Source organism: Triturus cristatus, chromosome 8 (assembly GCF_964204655.1).
Source record: "Triturus cristatus chromosome 8, aTriCri1.1, whole genome shotgun sequence".
Classification (NCBI taxonomy): domain Eukaryota; kingdom Metazoa; phylum Chordata; class Amphibia; order Caudata; family Salamandridae; genus Triturus; species Triturus cristatus.
In genome coordinates this window covers 697,899,142-697,921,472 of record NC_140591.1, presented here as the reverse complement: position 1 = coordinate 697,921,472, position 22,331 = coordinate 697,899,142, and the positions used below count along the sequence as shown (strand labels likewise).

The 22,331-nt window shown below is 46.7% G+C and overlaps 1 protein-coding gene across 8 annotated transcripts in view; it reads left to right on the top strand.

Moving 5' to 3' along the window:
* The window catches only part of DOCK9 (dedicator of cytokinesis 9), a 1,069,784-nt gene that overhangs the window by 1,014,660 nt on the left and 32,793 nt on the right, over nt 1–22,331 (top strand). For all 8 annotated transcript variants that reach the window (XM_085622123.1, XM_085622117.1, XM_085622120.1 and 5 more), the window contains one exon: nt 18,503–18,603. In XM_085622123.1, the coding sequence (XP_085478249.1) occupies nt 18,503–18,603 (101 nt within the window). The remainder of the gene's footprint in view (nt 1–18,502; nt 18,604–22,331) is intronic.

The window sequence follows — 22,331 nt, the reverse complement described above, 5'->3', positions numbered from 1 at the left end:
GGCCAAGGGCCAGAACCCCTGTCCATAATCCCCATCAGGGACCACTTACTTATTCAAAATCTGCTCTGTTGGAACTATGCACAACGGCTACTGCCCAATGTGTCCAATATAGCCTATGTAGAGTCCAGAAACCTATAGAACTCACCTGCCCTCACTGTAACATTAGGCTACATATAGCCAATGATAAGGTTAAGATGAATACCAAGATAGCCTTTACCACCACTGACTTTTCAGTAGCACTTATAAATGCGCGTTCTTTGGTAAAGCATCGGCAGGAAGTATCCGACCTCATCTTGGATAATAATTTAGACTGTCTCTTTATAACAGAGACATGGACGGATGAGGCATCCGACCCAGACATGGCAGTCGCGGCCCCTCCAGCTTATAAAACCTACCGGCAAGATAGAGTCGGAAAGCGTGGAGGGGGGCTAGCTATCATAGCCCGCGATCACATAAGTGTGAGAATGTCACATATCCCTTCCAGCTTTTTTGAAGCCCTCCAATTTGACCTTGAGCTTACTCCATCATATCACTTTAAAGGTATGCTCTTATATCGACCCCCAGGCCCCCGCACGGGCTTCCTTGCCAATCTTGGTTCGATACTTGAAGCACTGGCGATGGAAGACTCCTTCACAGTGATGGGTGATATGAACTTCCATCTCGAAGTCTTCTGATAACGACACCCGCACCTTAATATCAGATATGGATACCTTGAGTCTTCGGCAATTGGTTACCACCCCCACTCACAAGGTCGGCCATACTTTGGATGGCATCTTCTCCAACCTGGAAGGTCTAAAAATAATAGACACCCTGCCCATGCCTTGGACTGATCACTATGTCATCTTAATGAGAATCTCAGTTATGGCGAATAGGACTAGGAAAGAACCTGCACTTAGACCAGAACCTTTTAAGGTCTGGAAAGATATTGATCAGTTGGAGCTAACCGCTCTTCTGGATAGGACCCGACCTTGTCTTTCCTCTGATCCCAATATTGCCACTTGTCAATTTCAGGAGTGGCTGGGCTCTGCCACAGACACCTTAGCCCCTACCAAACAGCCCTCGAGAAACAGATCAGCACCATCGGCCCCGTGGTTTACTGAGGACCTGCGCAAACAGAAACAACTCTGCAGAAACAAGGAAAGGCATTGGCGTAGAACCTACAGCTCTGAAGACAAAGCTAGGTACAGGGAAGCATTAGGGCTGTATAAAGCCCTCATTGTTGAAGCTAAGAAAAAGTTCTTTACAGAACAGATCGACAATGCTAAAAACTCCAGTAAAAAACTGTACGAGATCACCAAGATCTTAGCGGGAAACACTCCAGACTTAGTTCCGCCTCCATCCCAGTCTCTCTGCGATTCCCTGGCCAATTTCTTTTTCACCAAGGTCAACGATATATATCAAGCATTCACCGACAAAATCATAATTCATCCGTTTATGCCTGACTGCATGACTCAGGATTCTGAACTGTCTCAGTTCACAGACCTCGCAGAGACACAAATCAAGGACATTATTGCTACCATCAATTCTGGATCTGCACTAGATCCCTGTCCTCTCAAGGTCATCCTTCCGGTGATGGACTGCTTGGCTCCTGAGATCACCTCACTCTGTAATGCCAAGTTCAGAACAGGGATTTACCCGGACTCACTGAAGAACACCCTGGTTAAGCCCCTTCTAAAGAAAGCCAATCTGGACAAGGAACAATTAAAAAACTACCGCCCCATAGCCAGCTTACCTTTCCTAGCCAAGGTAGTTGAGAAAGCTATGAACATACAACTTTCGGAGTTTGTAGAGAAGCACCAATCACTGGACAACACCCAATTCGGCTTTCGCAAGTACCACGGCACAGAGACTGCCCTAATTAAAGCTACTGAGGATATACGAGTGATCCGTGACCAGGGAGGAACAACGGTACTGGTACTACTCGATTTATCCGCAGCATTCGACATGGTCGACCATAAGATCCTGGTGGACCGTGTCGGAAAGAGGAGCATTCGCCACCTGGCACAGAACCTGCTTTCCTCCTTTTTGGCAGGGAGAACACAGGTGGTCACACTGGGGCATTTTCAATCTCACAAGTTGTCACTGCCGTGTGGGGTACCTCAAGGCTCATCCCTAAGTCCGACACTATTTAACATCTATGTGTCGGACCTGGCATCTGTCATCAAGGCCCACGGGATGAGCCTTACCTCCTACGTAGATGACACTCAACTAGTGTTGGCCATTAATGGTGATGGAGAGAGGGTAGCAGGAAACTTCCAGGAGGGCTTGCGGGCAATTGGAGAGTGGATGGCCTCCAACTGCCTAAAACTAAATTCCGAAAAAACGGAGGTGGTCATTTTCGGACATCTCTCACCTTGTTGGTCGACTACATGGTGGCCGCCCTCGTATGGGACCCCCCCGAAACCGGTCCCCTCTGTTAGAAATCTGGGAGTGACTTTTGACGAGAACCTGAATTTCATAGCCCACGCGAACAAAACAGCAGCCACTGCCCACCATAAATTAAGGCTGATTAAGAAAATTATGCCGTTCTTGCCAGCCGCAGCTGGAAAGACTCTGGTAAGTGCTCTGGTGTTGTGTTCCCTCGACTATTGTAATGGCCTGTTTATTAATGCTCAGGCCAGAGTGACCAATACACCACAGACAATCCAGAATGCTGCAGCCCGTCTCCTGTCGGGTATCCCGAATTTCATGCCAATTTCAGAGACAATAAAAAATCTTCACTGGCTCAAGATCAGGAACAGGATCACATTTAAAACCCTCTGTATAACATACAAAGCACTGCATAATCAAGGCCCGCACTTCCTGAAGGTCCATCTTCGGCCCCACTCATCCATTAGATCTCTCCGATCTAATAACCTTAATCTTCTGCAGGTACCGCGAACCAAAACAGTCACGTGGGGCGATAGGCGCTTCTTGGTGGCTGCTCCCAGACTTTGGAACTCTCTGCCAGTTGCCATCAGAGAATGTTCGTCCCTGATGCAATTTCGCAGAAAATTGAAGACCTGGCTTTTCGGCCAATAACAGCTGCCGACCTAGCCTCTGTGGGTACTTCACGCACTGTTTTCAGCGCCGAGACGCCTACCGGCATTTGTTCGCGCTTTATAAATTGTAAAAATAAATAAATAAATCCAGCAATGGGGAAAATCCTGGCTCGATCTTTTCGCCACTACCAAGAAGCACAATGTCAGCACTGTTACACATTGAAGCTTCCAAAGCAGCTCTTGCTAACAGACTCCTCCGTCGGGATTCCTTTATGCTTTCCAGGCATCGGACAAATTTATGAATTGGTGTATGACTCGACAAATTGACCTATTACAAGCAAAATTGTCTGAGGTTTTGTTTGTTCTGTCTCTGGCCTAGCAAGTACTTGCTCTTGGCATTGTTCAGGGCTACTTATCTTCTCTTTCAGCTTTTTTATGGTGCTGGATCAGACTTCATTATTTAAATCACCTGTTGTGATGAGATTTTTTAATAGTTTGCAGCATTTGTTTTTACCAAATCCCTTTTTGATGCCCCAGTGGAACTTGAATTTAGTCCTCACTTTTCTGATGTGCAGCCCTTTTGAGATACTGCACAGTTAACCTTTGAGACTTCTAAGGTTGAAGACCTTCTTTATCATCATCATATCATCATTTAGACGTGTGAGCGAGCTACAGGCGCTTTCTGTCAACCCACTTTATACTATGTTTTTAAGTTTGTGTTAAGGAATCAAGCTCCTGTTCTAATGAAAGTCAGTCCCATTTGTTGTTGGGGAGGTTATCACTCTTCAGGAATTCTTTGCTCCAACTTATCCCTCTAAGGTGGAAGAGAGACTCCATTGTTTGGACTCTAAAGGTCACTAAGCTGTTACATTGATTGCATCAAAGAATATCAAGGGGAAAATCAGCTCTTTGTAGGGTTTTCCAGAGCAAAGAAGGGAAGTGAGGCAAAAGTGGACCATCTCTCAGTGGATTGCTCTCTGCATAAATATCTTCTGTGCACTGACAAAGAAGAAGCCCCTAAAAGTCTTGCATCTTATTCTACCAGGACTAAAGATGCAACCACTGTGTTGGAATGTGAAGAGCAAGTCCTGGACATTTGTCAGGCGGCTACATGGGTGTCTGTACATACATTCACAAAGCAACCTTCCTTTTCAGCCTGGTCCGTTGAGATGGACATTTTGCTCTGCTCAGTCCTGCAGGACTTTTCAGCTGAGTCACTTCATAGACTAGTCTCTGGGGAGGTACTTCTATGGTATTAATTCACAGGGTGATGAATCTGCAGTTAGAAGTAACCATCAAAGGAGCAAGTTGCTTACCTTTGGTAACAATCTTTCTGGTGAATACTCTACTTAACCACAGATTTCTCACCGACCCTCCCACCTCCACATTCTGTGAAGTGGAGTTTTTTTCCTTTTTAAAACATCCCAATCTAGAGATATACACACTTATCATACCATTCTGCTGATGTGCTCTGTGTCAGCAGGCGCAGACAGTATGGAAAGTAGCTGACATCCGAGCCCCTGGGCAGTTCTGCTTTTCCCTTCTGGAGTGGAACGACCTCAGCCGTGGAGGTGCATGACGCCACCTACTGGCACGCAAGAGTACTAAAGTTTCCGGATCCAGTCTGATGCATATAGAATATATACATGGTGAGGAATTTAGGGTTAGGCTATCCACCAGATAAATTGTTGCTGAAGGTGAGTAACTTGTTCTTTGTTCATCTTGCTATCTCAACACAAAATTATTCAGTATCTCCAATATTTTCTGCCAAACTAAACGTGTGCTGGCAAGAATGCAGTCTCTCTTTAGTAATAAGTCATAACAAGTTATTTCATGTTTACCGCTGTTACATGTCCCTTGTTTCAAGCACCTGAGTGACCTAAGGACCATTGATAATGTAGCTTTATCTGATAAAACTTTCAATTCTGTAAATGAACTGGCATACTTCTGATATTTTTCTTGTGTTTCCTCACATACTGTTTTCTCTATGCCTTTTCTAACCTCAGGCTCTCATTATTATACTTTTATATGGTAGAGTTAAGTCACATTGCAAGTATTGACTTTATCTTTTGAACTATAGTGACATTTATTTCAGTTAGTCAAAGCAAGGTGTTGGTAATCTTAAAAAATGTAGGAGAAGCCAAGTGAAGCGATATTGTCCATATGTATCTATTACAGTGTGCTCTACAGTAGTTTGTCTGCTGAACCATTTTAAATACTGTTCCAGTTCACCAACGATTCTGTGCTAGATACAGTCTGCTGCTATTTTATAAGGAACAAAATTCACTTAGTAAAATTCATTGGATTAAGAAGGACATTTATTAAAGCCACATAGTTAATAATTGTATTTAGAATGAATTAAAACCAAGTAAAACTTGTAATAATACATGTCATATGCTTTCAACAACTTGCGTGTAGAATTTGAGGCCTCAAGTGTTATAATGTTTAACTTTTTATTATTATGATTTTGTGAGGTTTCAATTTCAAGAAATTCAGTTAACTGAACTAATATCAACTTACCAACACCTTTGTGACACCTATGTTTACTTCTTAGCTAGTCTTTTCAATCACCAAAATACGTAATTAAATTCCTGTTGTCACTGTCTTCATAATTAAACAAAGTGTTTGCCTTATTAAATTGTATTATAAATACTCGAAACCGAGGTTCAATCCCAACTCATTTCAAAGGATTGTAAACTACAAGCTGTCGTTAACATTTCTTGGACTACTTGAAAATACTTTCCTTGATCTACCAAGATATTATATTGCAATATTTTTAGCAAGTTAATCCAAATATTATATCTACGTGTTCATAAAGTAGGCCTTTTTACCACTCTGTCATTCATCTTTTAAACATGGTATCCATTTGTGACTTTGTTGAAACCCTTTTTACCTTTAATACACCATATTGTGTATGTTTGAGTCTGTGAGCTATCTAAAAGTCCAGTCTCTACTATCCATATATTTATACACTTATTGTTTTTAGTATTGAATCATTTTCATGGTTGGAGTAATCTATGTTCTAAACTTCCTATTTAATGTTCAATTACAGAGACATTTGAGTATAAATGTTCTTGTTGAAAAAGTGATCTTTTTTTGTCTTCCAAGTTTCTTTATGTAAAACTGTTTCAGTTCCTCTGATAGAACATTGACTTATCAAGCCATAGTACCTGCAAACAATAATCCTATTTAGTTTTAAGCAAAATGTGAATTTGTTCAGCTTCAACAGTTTTTAAGTTGTGAATCCAAACACGGTCCTGCAGTTTTCTCTATAACCACCAAAAAGGAGTTCTTGGATACGATTAATTGTCAAAATGTGACCTTCTCAATATCTGTCATGGTGTGCAACTTATGAAAATGTGCTGCAGTAACATATTTGGTGTCATATTTATGCAGTGCTCAAAGTTCCCTCTGTGGTATGGCTGAGTTAAACCACATCCTCCAAGCCTAAATGAGACTCAGTTAAGCAGCTGATAAATGAGATTGGTGAACTACTAACTTGTATAATTTGATCCCAAAGAAGTATGCTCAGCATGTTTGCATTCACTTCTCCTATCAATGTTGCATAATTATATAGCTCTTGTGTCCAGAACTGGATAAAGATTCATTTCACACCATTGGTTTATTCCTGCATGATGTAGAGGGTTAGACTTAAAGGAACTAAGTAAGATCTCAGGACGGGATGCTCACTCCCATATATTGGTGCCCGTATGGCAGTGGAAGGTTCAAAGAGCTGTAAATTACCGGGACCCGTATCTCAAGGATGTCCCGTTACTGAAAAGTAATGCAGTCTTTAAGTGGTGTGTGCTGCACCTCACCCCCGTAAAAATGCCTTGATTTATGATACTCACTAAGACATCAAACCTTATAGTTAAGTGGTGTAAGATCCCTTTCTTAAAAGTAAGTAAAAGTCTGATACTGTGGTGTGTTGAAATGCACTCAGAAATCATAAGGTAGCTCTCTGGTAATAATTCCCTTTTTCAACTCTAAGCTCCTGAAATGCCTTACAGTTTAGGCTGCCAATGCAGTATCCAAAGCATGTGCTTTCCGTTCAGGAGGGAAAAACAACAGACACCTCCGACAAGACATTCTCTGCACCATGTTTTCTATTCTGATGGAAACATATAACTGCAGATTTCTTACTTTTGGAGTCCCCTAGACATCAGCCTGTATCCAGAAATTCTTCAAGAACTGCTTCTGCATGTACCATCACTTGATGTGGACATACAGCTTGTCTTCCATACCTTGTTAGGTCTTTATCGACTTTCAAACATTTTTTTCAGTAACTGTGTGCAGGGATTGAAGCATGATTTTATATTATACAAATCTGTAAATTGCTGAGTACAAGAGTTGAGGGTTCATGCTCCAGGTCCTCTTCCGAACTCAGTACTCTTGATAAATTTAAGACTCCCACTCTAGGGATAGATAGTGCAGTTGGCACTCAAAAGACTTGACTATGCACAGTTGTCGGACTTCAATGCCCTTCCACAGGTTGAGCTGATGCATAGCAGGTAAATGCCTTCAAGGAGGCAATGCTGCAGCTTTTCCAAATGATTCTAACTCCCCCTGAAGCATCTTTCGGGTCTGTAAATCTTTTTTTGCCGCCATTGGGACTTTGGCTGGCTGGGCCTTCCTGGTACCACTTACCCCATTAAGCCTCCACCCTTCCTTCTGCTGGGGCCAGGCTTTGCCTCCACTGCTTTGTCGAAGGCCACACTGACCCAACCTTTTTGACTCTGTATCCAACACAGAAAATCTTGTAGTGCAGACTTCAGCCAACAAAATAAGCCTCAATGCCTTCCCTATGCCTCACCTGATAGAACACTGAAGTGTATTGATGTGCTTGCTAATAGGGTCTTATCCTCTGTTAGTTTAGCATTGCTAACCCAGAATGTGATCTGTCTGTTAGGCTGATACTCTCACACCATATGATGGGGATTTCTAGCAGAAGATTTCTTACCTTAGAGTAATCCCCAGGTGTCAGATTGGATCCAGAAATATTTTGTGAGCAATATCCATGCGTATTGGTAGGTTGCATCGTTCGGCTCCATGTGGCATCGTTCGTGCCAGAAGTGATGTGTGCTGTGGCTCAATAGGTGCCACGCCAGCGTGCTGATGTCTGTTCTTTTCTTTCCGCTCCAGTCAGCGCAGATCCGGAGAAGAGCTACATGAGTAACTTTTTGGCTGACCTTTTTTCAACCCTTTTGTCATAGATTTTTGAGACGGTCTCCTGGTATGGCAGGGATGTCCACAAGGAAGGATGTTTTCAAGCCCTGTGGTGCCTGTCACCGACAAATGTTGGTGTTGGATCCACACTTTGTCTGTCTGTAGTTCCTCAAGCATGACCATGACGCCTAGACGTGCGTCAATTGTCGCGTCATGCACCCCAAGACCTTGAGGGAGCTGCCCCTCAAGCTCCTTGCTACTCGACATGCGATGCCACAGCGGTCTCAATCACAGTATAGAAGAAGGTCCCGGGTCGGTTGTGGAGCCACTGCAAGCGCTCGTCGTCAGTGAATGTCATCCAGGCATTTGGTTAAGTCCCATAGATGAAAAAAGAGCAAGGAGTCGAAAAGTTCTTCAACTTCACCCCATCCATCAAAGTCATCCAACAAGAGAGCATTGGCATTGAGGCCTGGCTCTGCGGTTGAGCCTGTACCTGGGCCACCTCCATACCTCACTGAGTTTCCAAGAGCCAGAGCGACCCCGACCAACTACGTGAATGTTGTGATGCCATACACCTCATATCTGGGCAGCCCATCCCCGCTGGAGCACCTTCCTACCTCACATGCTCGAGAGGGGCCCCTTCTGGTCTTTCATCTGTGGGTTCGCCCCCAGCACCATTCGGGCATCTTGGATCCATGAATGGACCCAGCCCTCCACCTGTCGAACCACCTTGACCATCCCCGGCTCCACTGCCTACGTCCCTAGGGCATCCAACGCCCACCAGTGACGCAGTCCCCATACCCATCCCCGACTCCAATACGGAGACGGATGAGCATCTTCCGACACTGCCTCTGGTGCTGACTGCAGGCAGACCACCCAGAATGGAGCCTGTGCCCTATTCCTTTGGACTAGAGTGTGGGGATGATTGGGAGGAGCCACTGGACCTTGGTGAATATCAGCCCCTAGATGTCATGGGAACACCTGGTGTAGGGATCTGTCACAGTCCAGTGGACTGGATACCTCCCCAGATACTGGCTTGGTGTCTCATTTCACCATGGCTACAGAGGACGTAGCTTAATTCACTATGGTGGTGAGGAGGGTGCTGAGGTCCTAGACTTTGAGCTACCCCCTGTGGCCGGCAAGACAAATGTCTTGGGTGTTTCAGCTGGGGGTCACCACATCCAAATCGCTTCTCCTGTTTAATGAAGCCCTCACCGGCGTCCTATTCGGGGCCTGGTCCAAGCTTCGCAAATGGCTACTGTGAATAGGTCAATTGCCCATCCAGCCCCATAGACCCCTAGTATTCTCACAACACACCCTTCTCCACCCCGGAGCGCATGGTGATGTAAGCCTCCACTTCCAGGTAAATCCTGGCACATTCCCTACTCCTCCGCCAGATAGGGAATCTCTTTTGCCAACCTGGCACTGAAGTCGGTGAACACAGCGTGCCTTTTTGGCCAATACTCGCACTTGCTCTGGGACTCGGTTGTGCAGGTGCTGCCTATAGTCTCGGAGGAGGCCCAAGCCATATTCTCTCAAACTATTGCTCAGGAGAGAGACATAGCTAAGTTCGCCATATGTTGTGGCTTCCAGAGCGGTTTTAACGTCGGTGGCCTTACAGCACCACACCTAGCTGAGGACGACTGGCTTTCCTGGGCATGTCTAGGCCTCACTCATGCGCATGCTCTTTGATGGCTTCCGTCTCTTTAGAGACCAGGCTGACTCAGCATTGGAGCACTTCAAGAAGAGCAGGGCTGCGACCAGGTCCTTGAGCCTTTCCATGGCCTTTCGTCAACCACTGCCTGCCTTCTACTCTTTTCTTGCCCACGGAAGGGACTTCTAGCCATATCTCCAACTGCCTAGCCACCACGGCCAGCAGACTTCTCAGTCTTTGCATGGCCGAAGATGAGGCACCCACAGGCCTCTTAGGTCAGTTAACCAGAGGTCAGGTCAATCCAACACCACTCTGGCAGCCTCTATGCCCCTTTAGTTTGCCCTCTGCCATCATGACAGGATAAGCTATCACCTGCACCACAGTGTGGAAATGTACCTTTTTGGGGGTACACTGGTGCAGGGTCACCCTTTTGTCCACGGGTTCAAAGACCAACAAAATAGAGATCGGCACTGGAGTTGGAATAAATAACAAGTTTATTAATCACTCATGAGTGGGACCACATCCACACAGCACTCTCAAGTGCTGCATGAGGTAGTACACTGAATTCACAAACCGTTGTCCCCTTTGTACCAGTTTTCTGCAATGTAAGCATGTGAACAGAAATAGGAAGAACACGTTTTAGAAATGGTTATCAGCAAACAAGGGCAGATGAATAACTACATGGTCAGCAAAGTGGGAGGGGGAGCAGGAATGCTTATGGCAGCAGTAAATGGTCGACAGTTAACATCTGAGACCAGGTGCGCTGGCAGCTACAAACCCTCAGCACGTACATGGCTTTTAGCTGAGTCAGGAAGTCAACTAAAATAGATAACACAAGCAGAGTGAAAAGACGAGCAGCAGATGACAGGAGAATTACGAAGGAAACAAAATGGACACCACAGCCAAAATGGCTGTCGCTTATGATAAGTAAAATATTACACATTTCCACAACAGGACGACGATAACATCCGACCAAAGGGCTGTCTAGATTGTAAAAGGGGCTATTCCCTCCCCTTTGTGACTACCCATCCTCCCATGCCACTTACTTGTGACAGGTTGACAGAAAACCACATCTCATTACCCAGCCAGGCAGTGAGGCTCTCTTGGCCAGGGGAGCCATAGAGAGGGTGCCGGGATCTGAAATACGTCCTGGTTGTTTTTCCGGCTACCTTCTGGTGCCCAAAAAAGGGCAGAGGACTACATCCTATCCTAGACTTGCACCTTCTCAGTTTCTTCCTGAAAAAGGAGAAATTCAAAATGCACACAGTCTTGTCTGCCCCTGACCATGGAGACTGGATGGTAGTGTTGGACTTTGAGGATACATACTTACACATTCCCGTCCGGCCTGCCCACAGACATTACCTGTGATTCACGGTGGGCCACAAGCACTTCCAGTTTGCCGTGCTATCTTTTGGCCTTACCAGTGCCCTTCCAGTGTTCACCAAGGTGAGGGCAGTGGTTGCAGCTCCTCTGCAGGGGTTATGGTTGCCAGCCTTTCCCTGTCTTGATGACTGGCTGTTGAAGGCAGGCTCGCCCCAGGCAGTAGTCTTCCATCTCCAGACTACAGCGGAGCTCCTGCATTTGCTAGGGTTCACTATCTACATGCCAAATTCACACCAGATCCCTTCTCAGATGCTCCCTTTCATCGGAGCGGTAATGGACACGGCAGTTTCAGGCTTATCCTCCCGAGTTGAGAGTCCAGGATATTCAGGCTATAATAACGAGTTTCAGCCTCTGTCCTAGAAAGGTGGCTTTTGCTCAGATATGCTTTTCATCTCGAGTGGAGCTCCAGCCTCCTGTCTGCTTTTCCGCCAATACCACTCCTTCCCAGAGCTGTCAAGAAGATCAGAAATTACTAGGCCCAAGTCATCCTTGTGCCTCCTAACTGGGTTTGGAGAGTCTGGTATCCTGAGCTCTTGAGCATGTCCATCAGTCCTCTGATCAAGCTGCCTCTTTGGGAGGAACTCCTCTCGCAGCAGCCGGGGAGGGTTCTCCACCCTCACCTGGCAATGCTCCGCCTTCGTGTATGGATATTGAGTGGTGACAGTTGATAGCCTTTCACCTTCTGCCTCAAGTCTGTAGTGTTCTTTTGGCAGCACGGCGTCCCTCCACCAAGACAGTATACGCCGACCGTAGAAGCAAGTTTGTGGCATGGTGTACAGACAAATGGATTGACCCTTTATCTGCACTTTTTCCCCAAGTTATTTTGTTTATTCCTACCCTTGAAAAGAGAAGGCTGATATGTCAGCCACAGACAAAAATAGCAGAAAAATAATCCTTTAAGTGACCAGCAGGTCTCTGCATTGGGCACTTGATGTGTCTCCTGTCTCCCCTTGTCTGCAGCTGCCAGATCAGCCTTCCCATTTTCAAGTCCCCATAGGTTCCTTAAAGGTCTTCAGCAAATGTTTCCTCCAGCGCCCTTTGTTGAGGCCTCAATGGAACCTCTATTTTGTTCTTACTTTTCTAGTGTGCGCTCCCTTTGAGCCTCCTCAAAATCCTCCTATTAGGCTCCTCACCATCAAGATCGCCTTTCTGGTGACATTCACATTTGCTCGGAGGGTCAGTGAACAGCAGGCGCTGCCATCTCGGCCTCCGTGCATTTCTTTTATATCCAGATAAACTGGTCTTTTGGGTATAAGCATATTTCTTGCTGAAGGTAGTCTCACCATTCCACCTAGGCCAGTCCATCACCTTGCCTACCATATGCACTCGCCTCATCCCTCTAAGGAAGAGGAGAGATTACACTGGCTGAACCCAAAGAGAGCATTGTCGCTCTACCTTGACCACACACAACCGTTCCAGGTGAACGATCAGCTCTTCGTGAGGCATGTTGAAGCCAAGAAAGGAAGGGTGTGAAGAAATGACCCATCTCCCTGTACATTGTGCTCTGCATTAAGATCTGCTACAAATTGGCCAAGAAGCGACCCCAGAGGACTTACATGCTCATTCCACCAGAGAAAAGGCTGAGACTACTGCATTGGCATGCTGAGTCCCCGACGTGGATCTCTGTCAGGCTGTTACAGGACTATGTTGCACACGGTCACCATGCACTACTGCCCAGACAGTCGGGTCCATCGGGATTGGCACTTTGTCCATTCGGTCCTGCAGGACTTCCAGTCTAAATCGGGTTTGCAGACCCGCCTCCAGGGAGTGGGGAGGTTATATTGCTTGGGTATCTATTCTAAGATAAGGAATCTGTTATAGGAGTCTCAATCAGATGAACAAGGTACTTCCCTTTTGTAGCGCCTAACCTAGTAGAGACTGTCTAGCCACAGAGCACTTACCGACCCACCCATCCTCTTCGTTCTGCGAACGTATTCTTAGGTACAGAGCTGTTCTCTTTACACACACACACACACACACACACACACCCACACACACACACACACACACCAGTGGCCAGTGTCCTTGTGGAACCGTGCTCCTGGTGTGGAAAGTCATAAAAAGAAACTGACATCATCACGATGGGGTGGCGCCTATATAGGCTCCATGCGCATCACTTCCAGCGCAAACTTAGCTGACAACACCATATGGGGCGAAACAACGCCACCTTCCAGCACAACGGGGTCCTGCTCACGAAAAATGTGCGGATCCAGTATGACGCCTGGGGATTATTCTAAGTTTAGGAATCTGCTGCTACAGTTCCTACCAGATAAGGGATTATGGAAGATAAGTAACTTATTCTGATTATGGGAAGGACCCTCTTGGAGGAGTTTCGAAATATCTTTGCGCAAACGGTTCTAGAAGTTCAGTGCGTGGTGAAATAAATTTTTTGGACCGGGCTGGACACCATAGATTGTGTGGCTAATGCTGTTGGCCCCGGTGTTGTAATCCTCTTTATCATGCCTGAATGCACATGAAATTGATTGAACTTAGTGTTTGGTGAGCGTATCCAGTCTCAACAAATTTGTTGATGGTCTCACCAACTTTTGTCATTCGTGACTTAAAATGTACCTCTCGTAATCTACATTTGGCATTGGATTGACCTGAGATTCAAGGTGGCTTTGATTTGACAGTATGTTATTCCACCATCTGTCTGGATTTTCTTTGACTTCTTTTACACCTACACCAACAAGATTCTTAAGGTATTTGATATTCTTCTTGTTATCTGCTTCTTTTTTCTCCTGAATGAAATCATTAAATGTAACTGTTGTAGAAGTCAACCGTTCACCAATATTTTACTTTTTGATGGTATCGAATGATGGTGGTTTCAAGGATGCGGCGGCATTGTAACCATATTTGAGATTGGCTGACACTGAGAGTGGTGTTCTCTCTGACAATGTCGTTCTCTCTGACAATGTCTGCTGTCCACTAGGACCTGCTTTATCCATACCACCTCCAAGGCCCTGTGGTGGCCACTGGGTCATCCATACCAGTCGTGAAACCTTGAGTTCCCTCTTGTTCTCCATGGGAGCCCTTCACTTTCCTGGAAACCTTTGGCGTTGTTCTGAGCTGCCACCTGGCAGCATTGGTGGTGTGCCACTTTGTGTATGGACAGCTCCGTCAACACAACCCCGGGCACTTCTTCACCCAGTGCTGTGGTATGTTGACTCTCAGTAATTGGTTCTGGTAAGCAGATGACCAAGTCTTGTATCTGGATCGCTTTGGTTTTAGGTGTCTCTTTGTACTGTCTGACACCTTTTTGATCTCTACCTCGCAGCACTTCGGATCACAGCGTTATCTTGCAATTTGCTGTCGCTAGTTGCTGCTCTTTCAAAACCTGATTGCATCCGACTTTAGCGTTATCACACAGTATGATGTATAGCTTTTGGTATTTGGTTTTAGGCGTAGTAGCGCAGTACCTCTCTTTACGGCCTTCCCTGCAGGTTCTTGGCCAACGATGTGTAGGCTTCTCAGTGAAGCTTTTGTTATCTCCAAATGCTTAATGCTGGCTGGAGTTGCACTTTGACTTTACACACGCCAAACGTCAATTCCGTAGTTTGACTGAGGCACACTTGGCACACACAAGCAATTTGCTGGAACACAGCAAACTCTGGGAGGGCCCTGTCCATCTTTGGGTTACTTAGCCTCTATGTTGTCGCCAGTTGTAGCGACCTCCCCAGCCTGAGTACTCACCAATGACAATGCCACACACAACTTAGTCCAACACCTCTTTATTCGTCTGCGTATAACCCCAAATTCAACATTCGAAACCTGCATTCACTTCGCTACACACTAACGTTTACTTCACAGTTCTATAGAGTACATGAGGAGGCACAAGGTTCCGTCAGTGCTAACTCATAAGACACCACAGGAGGCATGGTACTTGCCCTGATACAGGGTTGAGTTTGCTAGTTGGTTCCCCAGTGGAGTAGAGTGCTTCATTTGCCATTGTGATTAGATGTGCTGGTAGGGTCCAAGGCCTACAGCTGCTTTTTGTTGAAGTTAAGACATCCTTACTGAGATTTTCAACCCAGTGCCAACCTCATCTGAATCCATTGTTCCATCTAATGAAACCCTGACTTATACTCTTGTGTATACTCGGGCTAAACCTTGCTCTTGCCACTGGTGAACAGGAAAGAGGCCTAGTGCCACAGACCAGCACCTGGCAACACGGATTTTCTTACGCAGTGTTTGGAGGTCCGGACTTCCACCAGCAAGGAAAAACCAAATGCATTCAACACTACTCCTCCGAACATGGAGTTGAAAAGGATTGAGGCATAAAGGAAGCAATATGTTATCTTCGACCAATTTGTAATTGTGGTCATTCAGTGCGATCTGCCTGTAGGGCCATTATACGGACACCCTCTGGGACATTGCCAGCAAGATTTGCCAGAGGTCTTGAAGGAGTTTAGAGCCTCTTTTTCTCAAGCCATTCAGGACCGCCAGGATGCAGCCAAATATTACATTTTGGCTGACCTGGATACTGCTGATTGCTTGGCGTGAGCTGTGGGCACTAGTGTGGTGTTCCATTGCCATGTGTGGATACAATCCACTGGCATTTCTGGAGATGTACAGGCATCCCTTATGGATATGCCTTTTGAATTGTCCCTTCTATCTGCCCTCAAATGCTTTAAGGAAAGAAGAGCACAGCATGCTCTTTGGGCCTTTCCATCGCTGCTCCACATTTTCTTCATCAGTTTCAACCTTTTTAAGGCTACTCCAGAAAGATGACATATAGACAATATCAGGTTTGCACCACTGCAATATTCAACCTAGTTCTTTCATGGCTGAGGACCAAGCAGACCTCTTGCAGGCTACCAGGGATACTTCTCATCTCAGTATCCTGCCCCTGTGGCATCAGCCTCCAAACTGATTTATTCTGGCCATAGAAGTGCACAACCACTCTGTGGAAGGCGAGATCAGAAATTTTCTCCCAGGGTACAGTCCATCAAATTTGACAGATGGGTTTTCGACTCACCACAGCTTCCTCCATCATCAGAGCGGACTTCAGAAAAGCACCGTTCTTGCTACAACATGTGCAGGTTCTAGAGCCGAAAGGGGCCATCAAGAGGCTGCCGGCCTTGACAGTGGGGATGGGATGTTGCTATGCTATTTCCTTGTGTCGAAGAAGGACGGAGGTCTTCGTCCTATTTTCTTGCTGTGAATGCCCTACTTATGAAGAGCAGGTTCTGAATGCTCTCACTAGTCCAAATTCCATCTACCCTAGATCCGGGTGACATGGATGGCTGCTTTGAGCCTATAGGATCCATATTTCATGTGCCCATTCTGCAGTCCCATAAACATTACCTACTGTTCAAGGTCCGGCAAGTGCATTTCTAGTTTGATTTCTTCTCCTTCAGCCTTACCAGTGCCTCTCAGGTGTTAACCAAAGTGATGGCCGCGGTCATCGTCCATCTTTGAAGGTTGGGAATACCAATTTTCCCCTACTGCGACAACTAGCTTTGGAAGGCAGGCTTGCCACAGTCGGTCATACAACACTTCCAGACAGCAGCGAACCTCCTTACATTGTTTGTATTCTTGATCAACATAACAAAGCCACCCCTGGCTCCTTTGCAGAGGCTTCCTTTTTTAGGAACGGTTCTGAAAATGGTGCAGTTCATCCTTTTTCTGTCGCAGTGAGTCTTGACTTTAAGCCTTGGTCCTAAATCTTGGTGAGTGCAGCTCTGAGGCTTCTTGGCCTGCTGGTCTCATGCATCCTGTCTGTCATATTTGCCATGTGGCATATGTAGGCTGTACAGTGGGATCTGAAATCTCAGTGCCCCCAACATTAAAGAAACCTGTCAGATGTCAGCCATATTTTGAGGGAGACTTCACAAGCTATACAGTGGTGGCTACTCGACCGCAACTAAACCAGCTACAAACCCCTATCCCTTCACCACCCAGAACTGATGGTGGTGACTGAGGAGCCCTGCTACGATGGAGAGGCGAAGGCCAGAGAGTACTGGTCTCCAGAGGAAACTTGGTGCAAAATAAATCTTTTGGAGGTGTGAGTCATCCCCCTATTTGGCAATGAAGGCTTTCCTGCCTTCCATCAATTGAAGACTGATGCAGGTTCTCACGGACAACACTACCACAATGTTGGTACTACAGCAAGCAGGGCAGACTGGCATCCTGTGTCAAGAGGTGTTGTGCCTCTGAAGTTGGCTCAGGGGTCAGAGCATCTTTCTGATTGTGAACTACCTGGGGGGGGTCTTAAAATGCAAGGTCAGATGAGCTCAGCAGGCAGTACCTGGTGGATCACAAATGGTGGTTGCATCCAGAGGTGGCACAGGGCATCTTCCAGCAGTGGGGAGAGGTAAGGCTCAATCTTTTTGCAGCTGCCCAGAATGCACAGGGTCAAAACATCTGTGTGTTGGAGTTCCCAAGAACGCTTTCTCTATGAGACACATTCAGGCTAAAGTGGATTGCACAACTCCTATATGCCTTCTGCCCCTGTCTCCACTGTCACGAGTGCTGAAGAAAATCAAGGCCCAAGTCGTACTGGTGCCTCTAGATTAGGCTAGTATAGTGTGGTAGCCAGAGGTTCTAAACATGAACATCTGGTTTCCTATTGGGCGACTGCTTCGCGGGGATCTGCACCCGAACCTTATGTAATCTATACTTCCATGCGTTGAGATTGAGCAGCAGCAGTTGACTACATTCGATCTACCACCTGAAGCTGTAGAGGGCAGTGCAGATGTAAGGATAGAGAAAATAATACAGTGCAGGATCAATGAACTATCCATGATTAAAAATCACATAATTCTCCTCATCGTGACTATAAATATTGAATAACGTTTCCTTTTTCTGAAAAATTCTTTAAAAGCTTGGATTGTTTTCCTTCGGTTCACTCTGTGTAAATCCCAAGGCAAATCTTTTTTGTGTGGTCCATTTCCACTTACTTTCATTTGAAAAAGTAAAGTGAGAACAGCGGCAATACCCTGCTGTGCTCCACAGACTGATCAGAGATTGTTGACCAGTTTATGATTTATGGGTAGGTTGGGCCACTGCTGTTGTGGTTTGTTGATGGTATGCCACCAGATAATCCAAATGATCCCTACAATGGAACTTATTCTGATTTGTCTAATGGGTGACCAGTCCAAATTGATGAAACAACATTTTGGTGCCATAAAGCAATATATTTTTTAAAATTCTGTTCTTTGCAAGTGATTCACAAATATGTTGATTTGCTCCATAATTGGCAACAGAATAAATTTTTCCTGTGATTCTGTATATTTGAAGGACTTAATATGATGTTCTTTTGTGTGCCTGTTTAACTTCACTTACCAACTTTAATAATTTTGAATATTCCTTTCAGGTTAATGCTGGCCCGTTAGCATATGCAAGGATTTTTCTCGATGATGCCAATCCCAAGAAATATCCTGACAACAAAGTGAAGCAACTAAAAGAAGTTTTTAGGTAATGTAGTATGAATGTCATAAAGCATTTCAGTGGTGAGCGTTGCTGCAAAAGTTTATGTTGAATATTGCCACAATTTTCATAAGGAAGCCATAAGGAAGTCTTCGGGCTAATACTTGTCACAAGCAAATGCCTCTTTACAACTAAATTAGTTGAAGGCAAATTTGTTACTGTTACAGGTAAGGAAAAGAGTAGACTGTTGGCGAATGGGAGGATGACAGATACGGTCACATGTTGCTCAAATGAAAGTCATGTAAAGTATATGATATAGGTAAATGTTTAGCTCCTGTGAAGTGCTGTTTCATAGTGATAGATATCGATTCTGTGTTACTTGCAAATACAGAGAACGATGATTCATTTCAACACTGAATAGAGAAACCCAAGGTTGAAACAAGAGTTGAAAAGATGAAGCAAAGTTTTAGCAGTGAGTAAGCACATAGTTTCTCATAAGCTCCTGTATGTGGCTTTGGGGACAGGGTTGGTGATAGGAGAGTTTAGGAAAAAATGCATTGACACTGAGGATAAGTCACTATAACATTTCCTATGCAGAGGTACTAAAATATTGTCACTGTATTTTAGTGCATGTATAAAAGAAAGAGTCATCAACCGAAATGTATACAGCAAGTAGTGATGTGCTAGTTTTAAGTTCTTGTGCTGTGTTTGACACATGTAATGACATAGCTTAAGCCTAGATATTTGCTTGAACGAATACTTCCCCATTGTCGCTCTAAGCACCTAATCAAGCATATCAGTACACATGCTAGAGCATCTCATGGGTATGCACTTTTTTTGATTTCAGTTTTAAAGAATATTATGCGTAAAACCAGTTAGCTGTACTAGATATATAAATATGCACAATTGTACTGTCATAATATTTTACACAGATAAAAGGAAACCTCTATCTATACAAAAGAACAATAATACAAAAAAATAGGGAATTCCTAATATTCAAAATAGAATAGAAGAAACAGAACCGGAGGAGAAATAAAAATGAGGAGAAATGTAAAAGGAAAGACGGCGAAGATGGTTTTATACAGATCATAAATCTATAGAACAAAGCCGCGTAATAATTATTCCTCAGATACTAAACTGATAATGAGTATGGTTCTTTGGGATAGAAAATTATAACAATCAACATACGTTGTGTAAACATTCATCTGATAGAGACTACTAGCCGCAGATTCCTTAACGTAGAATATCCCCAGGACCCGGAAAACTTTCTTTGCCCCAGCATCTCTGCGTGCCGGGAGGGGGGGGGTGGTACCCCGCGGGCGTGACCTCCGCGAGGTCACATAAGCCCCACCCCTGAGCACTGACATCAGTTTCCTTCGTTTCCTTCTTTTCCTCGTGCAACGCAGATCCGGATTGTGTCCCTGACCTGTTCTCAGGCCTTCTTTTCATGCTTTGCGTTGTGGAACAGTGTGCGAATGCCTTCGGGCTTCAAGACGTGCTCGTCTTGTGCGCGTCAGATGTCGGCGACGGACCCTCATCCTATTTGCATGTGGTGTTTGAGCGAGCACCATGATTCCACGGACTGAGACGCTTGCCAGCATCCGAAGCCTAAGTCCCGGCGGGAGCGCCGAATGAAACATCTTTCGGCCCGTTTGTCCAGATCGGTGTCGTCTCCGTGTCCGTCCCCGAAGGGTCCAAGAATCGCAGATTCAGACTCCGACATCGCCCGTCACCGAGGCCCCTAGGGCGTCGCTCGCCCGTCGGTAAGTCTTATAGCTTGTCCCCGAGGCCTGGTACCCGCCTTGCGGAGGGCGCGGGTTCTCCGGGGACATGCGGCCTCATTCGTCACCACCCTACCCGCCGTTTCCCGGCATCGGGGCGACCAGGGTCCAAATGGAGGCCTATGCTGCGGCTCTGCAGGCTTTCTTGGCCCCTCTTCCTGGGACGTCTGTGGATCCCTTGCCATGGGCAGGGCCTTCCACGGCGTCGCCAGCGTTTCCGGCGCCAACGGTTTCGGCTTCAGGTTCTGGAGGTGTGGTGTCGTCGGGGTGCGGCTCTATGGGGTTCCCCTCTTCGACCCACGGTATCTCTGCCTCGCCGCAAACCCCCGAGGGTGTCCCTGTGGTGTTGCTGGAGGTCACCAGGACTCGTGGGTCGTCCCGAGTCCTCCTCTGTCTTCTGGGCAGACGGCGACCTTGCCAGAGGCCGAGCTGACGCCGCTCAGGCGCCGACGGGTGCTGGCTAGGGGCCGGGGCGCGTCCCCGGGTCCCTCTCGTCTGTCAACGCAGGCGGCTGCCTCGTCAGAGGTCGAGTCGGCGCCTTTTCGGTGCCGTTCTTTCGCAGGCCCCGCTCTATTCTCCTAGGGTGCCAGTGGCAGTGGAGGTCGTCTCGGCGTCCCCCCTCACGCCGGCGCCTGTGGCGGACTCCACAGCGCCGTGCCGGCGTCGGGTCGTCGACTCTTCTCCAGAGGCCCACTCCTCTCTGGAGGTTCGTCAACTTTTTGTCTCTTCTTCCCTGGAGACAGGATGCCGCGTCGTGGCTTTTTCCCCGGCGTCTTCCAGGGAGGGCTCTTCGCAGTCCCCACGGCCACAGCCTTCCCCAGAGGCACCTCAGGTCCCCCACTCATCCGTGAATCTTTTACCGTTCGGGGGCTGGCCATTTCTTCCTCCAGCTGGACTCTGGGATGGCCGGCTTAATTTACAGCCATCACCCACAAAGGAATTGCTCTCCCCCCCACGATGCCCTACAGAGGCGAGTGCAGCTATTTCCTGAGCCATTTCCATGGCCGCTGGCATTTTGCACATGGGCGACCCTGTCACCCCATTCCCTATGGACCATTTGCTTGAGGTTCTCCATCAGGGCTCTGGTGGACGGGAGCTACTTCTTTCATTCGAAGCTTCGCTCCATAATTCTCTTTTGGGGGCCTGGGGGCGTTCTGCCACGGGGATCCGTTGCCCCAGTCGCTCCTACACCACCACCGTCCTGCTTCTCACGATCCAGCCTGCCTTTCTTTCCACCCTTCTACCCAGGGCCCTCTTTTACAGACTGCTTTTCCTTCCTTACCTTTGGTGTTGTTTCCTCTGTCGCAGGAGGCCCGGTGGTTGGATTCATGGGGGCGTAACCTCTTCGGTTCCTCTAGTGCTGCTTTGCGAGCGCTCAACACACTTTGTGTTGGCCAGGGCTACTTCCAGCTTGTGGGATTCCGTGGAGTCCCTTCTGTCTTGTGCTTCTCAAGAAAGTGTCTGCGCTAATCTGCGGTGCCATGTGATGGACGGCCGGGAGTTGGCCGCGTTTATTCTTGGTTCGGCCCTGGATGTTTCTGATGCTCTCGGCCGCACTATGGCGAGTTCGGAAGTTCTCCGTCGCCATGCTTGGTTGAGGGATAGTGTTTTCCCTGCGAATGTTAGGGAGCGTCTGGTTGACCTGCCCTTTGATGGGGTGCTTTTGTTCAACACCCATGCGGATGCCGCCATTCAGTGGCTCCTTGCGGGGCTCAGTCCACCTCACCCTCCGTAAACTTGTCTTGTCGGTCCTCTGTTGCTTTATGGGAGGCGTTATCCCACCTTTTTTCAGGGGTCTAGTGGTTCGGTTGGACCGTCTGTGTCTTCCGTGAGGGTTGGCGTGCCGTTGGGGTTCTTAGGTTGGCCCTTTTGTACTGTTGGCTGCTGGTACAGCCCCTTTGGCTTTTGTGGTTCTTTGTTTTTGGTCCACCCGTATGTGTCCTCAGGTTGGGCCTTCTGTATGTTTCTTGTTTGGCTGCTTTGCAACCCGTCTGT